At 34.8% G+C, this 10,088-nt stretch overlaps 2 protein-coding genes across 2 annotated transcripts; one reads left to right on the top strand and one right to left on the bottom strand.

Moving 5' to 3' along the window:
- Positions 1–1,581: 1,581 nt before the first annotated feature.
- LOC100182128 (zinc finger MYM-type protein 1-like) lies at positions 1,582–4,187 on the top strand (the record flags this gene model as incomplete). Its single annotated transcript, XM_002124338.1, has 2 exons — positions 1,582–2,067; positions 2,209–4,187. Coding segments are annotated over 2 exons (2,465 nt in total), but the record flags the coding sequence as incomplete, so codon positions are not given.
- A 2,221-nt stretch (positions 4,188–6,408) lies between these two features.
- On the bottom strand, positions 6,409–8,381 carry LOC104265661 (the record flags this gene model as incomplete). The annotated part of the gene is made up of 5 exons (XM_009860172.3): positions 6,409–6,807; positions 7,638–7,709; positions 7,769–7,960; positions 8,022–8,093; positions 8,190–8,381. Coding segments are annotated over 5 exons (927 nt in total), but the record flags the coding sequence as incomplete, so codon positions are not given.
- Between the last annotated feature and the right edge of the window lie 1,707 nt (positions 8,382–10,088).

The raw sequence follows: 10,088 nt of genomic DNA, 5'->3' as shown, positions 1-10,088 counted from the left end.
CATTAGTTTTACGCAAAAGCAATCAGGGGTGCAGGAGTTCGTCGTTTAAGGGTTCACCAACCCAAAAAAATGCTGAATAGCACTGTAGGATCACATGGGTTAGTAAACACGCATAACCATGGCCTACTCAATACACGGCCTAGGAATACACCGAAACTGCTCAGAAAATAAGAGGCCTATTGACGCGAATAATGCCCATTATAATACATTGTTACGTCACGGTTTTATGAATGGATTTTGCTGTCTGGCTGTAGTTTTTGCATCAAATAACAGTTTATTTACCATTCCCGGTTAAATTACTTTATTTTTCAGGTTATTTTATCAACATTTTATATTTTTTATAAATGTTTACCCATGACTGAACAGATGGGAGTTACTTTTAACCACGTGCGGCATACAAGTAAGTTTTACCGACAGTTTAGTTTGGCTCAGTCGCTGAGTGAAAACAGTATTTGGCTTAAAACAGAAGTTTTTTAAAACAGCCAATATATATCTAGCAAAAAAACACGGTAACAACAAGTAAGTTAATTGATATGTCCGTTGTGAACTTTTAAAACCGGTCCTTACAAAACAATATAGAATATTGGATAAACACAAGCATTAGCCTTTTGTCTCAAGGTGCCTTTGCCTTGATCTGTTCTGCTGCTCATAACCCATTTTCTACTCGAGGTTTTTTTGTTAAAGGAGGACAAAGGCTCTTCCTCGAGGTCCAAAAATGGGTCATACAGCACAGAGTCGTATAAACACCGAGTAGTCCAACTGCCGTCTATGTGTGTCCAAAATAGAGCAAAAGTGGTGACTTTGACAATGGGTTTAAACAAACTTGTTAAACTTGTTGTTTGTGTTTTCCTATTGTGGGAAGGTGTAAAATAGCTTCTATTTACCTTACCAAACATTTTTTAGAAAAAATGTATAAATTTAGCCGCATTAAATGACTAAAATGTCGCAAATCAACCGCTTCTAATTCTAATTTTTGACATTTTTTGACACAGAAAACAATTTACATTTTTCAACCTTTGAATTTGTTTTTAGGCCCAAGTTTTTCTGTAATTTACCGAAAAACATACATTTTCCCTATACCTACTGTGTTATTTTGGACCCAAATTGCCGTTCAATTTGTGTTTTACGTAACAATGGGTTGGACTACTCGGTATTTCTATGGCTCTGATACAGCACTCAGGGCCATAACTACCGCCGGTGCACTGCACCGGGCCCCCGAGGTAGGGGGCCCTGCATTGCTATATTTTAGTTTAAAATATAGCAATTTTGTGAATATTTTTTGTGAATTACTCCAGTATTCAAGAGTAAATTAAAAACTAAAGTGGAGTACAGGAGTAGTTAAAATGTGATTTACTCTCCAAACGATTTTGTGAATATTTTTCTTCATTTCGTTTGTAGCTTTGTATGATGACGAAATAATGCTATTGTTTTCTAAGAATGCTTGTTTTCTCTTCGTTATTTCTTGAATGATATTCAGCATTTGTAGGCCTACCGTTAGTTACATTTTACTGGTTAGCAGCAGCTGTTCTTTACAACTCTAAATTTGTCTAAATTTATTAACTCGTTGTCTAAATTTTTAAGAACTTATCAAAGCGGAGCACAAGAGACAAGCTACAAGGAAAAAAATAGCTGAGACAGCCAGTAACTCTCAGCGCTTGAGCTCGTGGCTAATTCAACCAGAAACATCCGAGCATAGAGATAGTTTAGCAACAGCCGAGCAAGTAACTTTGGTGAGTTTTGTTAGTGACGATGGAAATTGTATTACGCAAAATCTGGATCATTCTGTTCAAGAAAGTTGCAGTAATGCCAGTGAAACTTTAGTGGGTCTTAATAATGAAGAGGATAAGGAAGACGTCAGCAGTCGTGAGACTGAATCTACTCCCCTACTTGTTGACGTTAACAGTTTTAATACTGATACCAGTAAAGAAAATTTCGATGGATTAGATGCAAGCACAAATGATGACTTTCCTGGCATTATCTCAAACCCAGAGATCAAGAAAACAATTATTGCAGCAGGTCCCAAACAACCTAAAGGACCTTTCCCTAAAGATCCTCTCAAAAACGGTCGTTCGTTTTCAACAAACTATTACTATTACGTAACACAATCAGGCCTAAAACTACGAAGATATTGGTTATGTTATTCACCGAACATGGACCGCGTTTATTGCCAACCCTGCTAGTTATTTTCACATGAAACTGCCTCCCCAGGGTGTTCTTTCTCACTTCAAAACCTATGGGGCACAGCAGGTTTAAACGACTGGAGGCATTTATCGCAGCAAATTCGAAGTCATGAAAGCTCCGCACTTCATGCGGAAACGTGTGTCGTATATGACCAATGGAGAAACAGTAAGACAATAGAAGAAGCGTTGCACGGATCTTTACAAGAGAAAACAAACTTTTGGCATAAGGTTTTGGAAAGACTATTAAATATTACGCTGATGTTGGCGATGTGTAACTTACCGTTTCGCGGATCAAGTGAAGATTTTTCGAAGGATAGAAAGGACAATTTTCTATCAATCATTCAACTTCTTGCCAAATATGACACTGTTTTAGACATACTTTTACAACTACCTAAAGGTTCTCCAAAATATCTTAGTCCTTCCATACAAAATGAACTAATATCATTACTGGCTGAAGAAGTTCTCCGTGATATAAAAAGTGAACTCCAAAGCGCTCCTTTTTTTGCCATTATACTTGATACGACCCAAGATGTCAGCAAAAAAGACCAGTTAAGTGAGGTATTTCGTTATGTCAAAATCGTTTACCATGATGATGGAACGCCATCAGAACTGAAAGTTGTTGAAGCGTTTAACTCATTTACCGAAGTTGAGGATTCATCTGCAATCGGATTACACAAACTAATAACGGATTCCATTCAGCAGAAACGGCTTGACATAAAAAAATGCCGCGGACAAGGATATGATGGTGCTGCAGTGATGAGCGGGAAGTACTCCGGCTTGCAAAAGAGGATCCAAGATGTGGCTCCACATGCTTACTACGTGCATTGTGCTTCGCATAATTTAAATCTGGTGTTAAAAGATGCCATGGAAGCTGTGACCGAGACCCGTAAATTTTACGACACCATTGAGTCAGTATATAGTTTTTTCGGGCATAGCATTGTGCGGTGGCAAAAGCTACAGAATGTACAAGAATGTTCTTCACCAAATCCTACATTGAAAACGTTAAATCCAACTCGTTGGTCCGGTCGATATGATGCTGTCTATGCTTTGAAGGAAAGATTTTTTGACGTTATGAAATGTTTGACGCATATAATACTTACCAGCACAAAGCCAAAAGAAAGAGATGAAGCTATGACAATAAAAAAACAGATGGAAAACTTTGACTTTGTGTTTATGCTCGTTGTTCAGTGCAAGGTTTTGCAGATCGTCAACATTCCTTCGAAAGCTATGCAGTGTAAAACAATTGACTTAATTTCTGCCCATAAACTTTTGCAAACTGCTGCTCATGACATCGCTCAGCTCAGAAGGAGTTTTGACGCAGTAATAAAAGAAGCTTCCAGTATTGCTTCTCAATGGGGTTTGCCAAGACAGTTTTTAAACAAGAGGGCAAAGAAAACAAAAACCTACTTTGATGAAGTTTCCGAAGGAATAACGTTAAGCGATCCTAAGAAGCGATTTCGGGTAACTGTGTTTCATCCAATGATGGACAAACTTTCTTGCCAACTTATTAATCGCTTTGAAGGAATGAAATCAGTGGTGACGACATATCAAGTTTTGGAACCAAGTTTTCTTTCAAGTGCTTCTCATTTGGATATTGAGGTTGAGGCAAAAAAATTTGCTGACAAATTTGCTGATGACGTCTCTCCTTTGTTTCCAAGCCAAATTCTTTCCATCAAAACGTCGTTTAAAGAAAAGATTGAACATTTAAAATCTGCCAAAGAAATGGCTTCTTTTTTGATTGTAGAAAATGCATCACTTGCAACATCTTATCCTGACGTTTGCACGGCATACATGATGTATCTGACAGTACCTGTTACAGTTGCTACGGCAGAGAGGTCTTTTTCTAAACTTAAACTGATCAAAAACTTTCTTCGAAGCTCCATGTCCCAAGAGAGACTTAGCGGTTTGTCTCTGCTATCGATAGAAAATGAACGAGCTAAAAATTTAGATTTTAGAAAAGTCATCCAGCAATTTGCTAGTGTAAAAGCAAGACGGAAAAACTTCTAGTCTCCAACCACGCGCCAGTCAATTACTAAATTTGCAGTCCGTATCGTGTTTTGTTAATTTATATTTCGTATTGTATTTGTTTGATACTTGCTTCATATGCTATTGGCAAGGATGGCAGTACAGTACGGTTAATAAAAGACTCAATTGAAATGTTTTTCTGTAAGTTAAAAGTTAAAGTTTCTGTTTTATTTGCCAAGTTACCTCAGTGGTGTAATTATTATAAGTGAAAGTGGGTATTGTGCGCCTTGCCCTTCACATGAAAATAACGTTTTATGTCTTTTGAGGTGATCATAATTGCCATGGCACTTTGATTCTTTTTGAACTAAAAAATATGCACTGCAAATCTCCCTTTTGCTGAAAACCATTGTTTTATGCTCACAAAACAGCTTGTCTCAGACTCCCAGTAAATTGCACATAGGCTACTCGTCATACTTTTCTTGTGCTGACAGAACAGTTGAAATCTATAAACAGAAAAAATTGGGGGGCCCCACAATGGACGCTTGCACCGGGGCCCCGACGGACGAAGTGACGGCACTGATTACTTGGCAAGCCGTTGGCACACTTGTGTTCTGTTTGTTTAATTTCCTAATTATCCTTGTGCCGGCCCTAATAGAACTCTGTCCATCAAGCTACTATTTTTGTAGCTCACATCATTATTGTTATATAACACACATATGCATGTCACTCAGTCTTGCTCATTTTTTTTATTTTTTTTTATTTATTCAATTCTGTTGATTGTCTCTTCTTTTTAATATTTGTTTATATATTTTTTCCTTACTTTTTCATCTTATTCTTCCTAACTTTTCAATTCCAAAGCAAACCTTAAACAGATTTACTGCCCACAAATACTTTAAATTGCAGGTGTAAACCAAAATCGAAGGAACCCTTCATGAACCCGAGCTCCAGGCATCACAAGGATTGATCCACAACAACAATGGACAAATTCAAACAATTCGCAACAAATCCGAAATTATACTTGCTGCCTTTCCATTTTGTTTCTTATTTATTTGTTATTATGATTTTTTTTTTTTTTATTTTCTATTCCAATGTTTAATTATATTGTGATGTGTATTAATGTAATGCACTTGATTCTAAATCCCACATAAGTGTGCACTCGAAACTGTTTATTGTAAACTTTGGTGGAATTTCTTTTTGGGGGTTTTGTTTTTTCATCATGCTCCAATCTTTGGATCAATCTTCTTTAAGGCCGACTCCCCCCATTGTACAGGTTGTGTCCTTATGCACACTTTTCTTCAAATTAGAACTTTAATATGTTTAATTAAATGTTATTTATTTAATTTTCACATTGTATCGTCTGTAGGGTGTAACGGTCACGCCTTTTATCCAAAACAATATTTCTTTCTTTTTTATCAATAAGCGTGTTTTAACAACTGTTGTTTTACCGTTACTACCTGTCTTTTCGCTTTTGTCAACTCTCTTGTTCTTCGCTATCGTGACCGAAGAGACGAAATAAATTTCATTCATTCATTCATTCATGTTGCTCTACGTCAACGTGTGTCAAAATTTTGTAAAGTTTTATTAGCGATTTTTTTATTTTATTGCGAGTCAAATTTTGACAAAGTTTGACGGCTCACCCAACTAAAAGTACTAATTACTTAAAATATTTTTTGATACGTAATTAAAGTGTCCTTTCTTCTTTCCAACGACGCCAAGATTGCTGCTCTAGGTGTACCATCCAACTAAAAGTACTAATTACTTAAAATATTTTTTGATACGTAATTAAAGTGTCCTTTCTTCTTTCCAACGACGCCAAGATTGCTGCTCTAGGTGTACCATAACTCGGGATATTTAATAATATACGATTTTTATGGGGAAATACCGTTACGGTCCAATAATTTTTTTTTAGTCTCTCGTTTTTTCTACACGCAAGGGGGAAAATTCTTCACTAGCACCCGATTTTGGGTTCATTTTTAACGGGACTACATTTTAAGTAAAGATCAATAACTCCGCGTATTAAGATATATACACTTGTATTAATAGGACAATTTCTATGAACATGTTAAATTGGTAACAAACTACTTTAGCGTTTTACATTGAAAATATACACAAGTACTTACTGGTCATCAATGCTATTATTCCATTAAAAATGATAGTAACAAATGAAGTGTTATATATTACTATCTTAATTGTACCCAGATTACAATAGTGGCACATTGATTAAGAAACTTTTCTGTACAACTAAAAAAATCTTAATTTTTTTTTACAGTTTGAGAGATTTCAAGTATTCCAGTGCAGGAATGTCATCAATAGATAACTTATACCGAAATGGCAATGCTGCCTTTACCAAACCTACACCAGCACCAATCAAAGTACCAGCAACACCAAAAACAGCCATACCAGGCAATCCAGCAACACCACCTATTGCTGCAGATGTAGCACCTACATTAATCACACTTTCTTTAACGATTTTTAATACTGTGGCTCCAGTTTCTATAAACTTCCATTGATTATCCAATTCGTCGCAGCATGTCTTTGTGGCAGTTGTTGCAATGGATTTGTATGGAATTGCTTTTTCCATCTCATCAGTGACCAATGTAACAAATTTGTCGTGCACTTTCTTTAGGTTTTCCAAATTACTTGTACACCGAGCTGACGTTATCTACACACAAAGAAATTTCAATATATGGAAATTAGTAGATAGGTTGATAATACGATAATTACAATATGAATGTGCGGACACATAGGCCACTGGATTCAATGCCTGACGATTTTACCTTTGTTGGCGTGTATGCTATACAAGAGTAGGGAATATTCAAACTTAAAATCTTTAACCCATAAAATTGTAGTTTAAACTTAGGATCATGTAGCCTATAAAAAATAATGAAAAAAAAACTTTCTTCTTGATTGTTGGTTACTTTAATCCCCAACTAACGAAATTAAGAACAACAACAATGCACACGAGTGAGAACTATAAGTGGTGTAAAACAAATTAACTTTCGGGTATATTGCAGGTAAATCAAGGGGTATTTCAAACTGTCGTTGAAGCAGGGTGACATGCGGGAGGTAGGTTTTTCAATTGTGATACCTTTCAAATTACAATTCCTATTTCAAGCCCCTTATTCAAATAGATTAATAAAGAACGGTTAAAACCAGGAACTTAACTTAAACGGCATGAACGTAGAGGTAACTTAAAATAACAAAAAGGTAGACGTGCACTGTGCAGCTGTCGTTTAATAGAACAAGGAACGAACAAAGTCAAATAAACACGTGAACAAAATCAACCATGTATACCAAACAAAGGAGGAAAGAATCGCGCTGGCATTGAAAAACAATGGAAGTAAATGACCGACAATTTAGGGCGACACTGTAAATTACTGATGCTTATGACACCACATAAATTAAATTGTGTAAAACTGAGAAATTGTTTATACCTCTGAATGACTAGAAATACTCTGTGACAAGAATAACAACAGTTAAATTAACACCAACCTCGTTCATCTTGGTTACGTAGTCAGTGGTTACTTGGACATAGAATAAATCCAGTTTTTCATTTATGTTTTCCTGTAGGCAATATAACGGGCATGTATAAAACATGAAAATATTGTAACTTAACAACTGACCTTATTTGTATCATTGGTTTTGTTAACTTTATTACGGTGGTTTTCCAAATCTTGTTTGAGTTGCTGTTTGTTTTGTAAGAACTCTTTTTCTGGTCCACCTTTACAATCTTGGTATTTTTCCATAGCAGCTGCCATGGCTATATTAATCCTTGTTTTCAATTCTTCATCATCCACATATTGAAGTTTTACATCCTGGTAAAATTTTCTCAATTACAAAAACAAATTTATAAGTCAATGTATGTGTGTTGTTTACCTCAAATGCTTTTACAAAATCTTGTTCCACTATACCTCGACGAGTTTCTTTGAACTTGGCATTTGCCTTTTCCTAAATTAGGTTAATATTAATTTTATGTGCTCATCATTATTTAATAATTGTGGTGTCTAAACAAGGGCTATTGTTGGATATAAAAATTTAACTTACCTGCAAAAATTTATTCTGTTTATGTAGTGAATCCAAGCGATCGCCTAGTTTGTCTTGAACAATCCACTCGCATTGTTCAATGAAATATTTCGGATGCCCTTCTATTAGATTTTTTACAACAGCCATTGCAGCATTAGTTGCTTTTTGATTTCTACATCCCATTTCTTCTTTCTCCAAGTATAAATCTTCCAACTATAAAAAATAAAATAAATTTTAGTCTAAAGTAATTCTTAGCAAATGTAGTAGGGTGAGGGAAGATGGGAAACTTTGTCAGCAGACATGACTTTTTTTAATTTCCATTTTACGGAGCCCCATTTAATAATAGCCCGGAAAATACTGTTACAGAATTATTCGACAGTATTATCACGACTTTATAAAACGCGCGTCAAAGTCGATTACCGTTTTTACATATTCAAAAATTGTATAATGGAAACAGTATACTTTGAACAGGTAAAAAATGCGAAATAGTAAGGTGCTGATTTTGAATAATTCCTAAATCATAGTAAAGCCGATGGAATCTTTGAATTTTCGATTGGGAACGATTGAACTAGTTTCATAGTTTCATAAAAAAAAACGTGAATGTTTCGTACAGTTTGATTTTGTCTTATAAAACTAGTTTTAGTTTTGTGAAAAAAAAAGAGATATAAACATAAGGAAAATAGGCAGGGGTCAATATGACTTTAATTTGGGATAAAAACAACAAAAAAATATCGATTTTAAGTTATATATAAAAAAGTTTACACGGCAAAGAAACTAGCACAGCCAGTTAATCTCGTTAGGTTAACAAGTTGCAGAATGCTGCTAATGTAAATATATTTCAATTTCGAGTCCCATCTTCCCCCACATTGTAGTTTTGTAGGTTTTTATGCCAAACTTTGATAGGTTTGCTTTTTATTCAATAATTTATACCTCAGGGGTTATTCAAATATAATGTACTGATATAATAAAAAGATATTATATGGAAAATATATTTGAAATTCAGTCATTTGCACTTGGAGATAATTTATGAGAAGTGGCTTGTGCGAAAAAAGTGTAGCAATACCCAATTTGTAGCAAAAATGTAAACTTTATTAATAGTTATAATCAATTTTCTGTTATTACAAAGTTCATGTCCATTATTATTTCTTTTTAAGTGTAAAAGATTTCACAAACTGCTTAAACCACAGCAAATGCATAATGTTTGCTGATGACACTAGTATTTTTATATCAGGTAAAACGCACACAGAAATCCGTCAATAAGCTAACAATGACCTAGAAAACACCTTAAAATGGCTATGTTCTAATAAACTAATTTTGAATACTTATTAAACTAAAATTATGTTTTTTTCAATTGCTATGAAAAACAAATTCATACAAAGCCCTATAGAAATCAAAATAAACCATCACAAAGTTGAACAGGTAACTTCTTTTCGATTTCTTGGTGTTACAATTAGCGAAAATCTTTCATGGAAACTTCACATCACGAACCTAATTAAAAAACTACGAACTTAAATTAAATCCTTAATAAACCAATCATCCCTACTAACACTTTACCATTTAATGATGTCAAGTCATTTAAAATATTGCATATCTACATGGTTGCTTAACCACAAATACTTTGCAACAATTTTATTCAAATGATATTTAACCTACATAAACAAGTTAACACCACTAAAATCATGAGACAACATGGCCTTCTTACAATTCAGAAAATGTATAAACTGGAAATTCTCACTCTAGTACAAATGTAACAGTTATAAACTACCTACAGCACTGCTTCATTCCATCTAACATAAACCATCACACATTACACGAATAACTAGAACTCAAGCCAAATTCTCGATCCCCTATTACGCCAAGACTACCTCCAAACAATCCATTACATATATTGGTCCTAAACTCTGGTCTTCAGAACCACTT

Source organism: Ciona intestinalis, unplaced genomic scaffold, assembly GCF_000224145.3.
Source record: "Ciona intestinalis unplaced genomic scaffold, KH HT000356.1, whole genome shotgun sequence".
Classification (NCBI taxonomy): domain Eukaryota; kingdom Metazoa; phylum Chordata; class Ascidiacea; order Phlebobranchia; family Cionidae; genus Ciona; species Ciona intestinalis.
The sequence above is the reverse complement of the archived record's forward strand: the minus strand, read 5'-3'. Positions and strand labels throughout refer to the sequence as shown.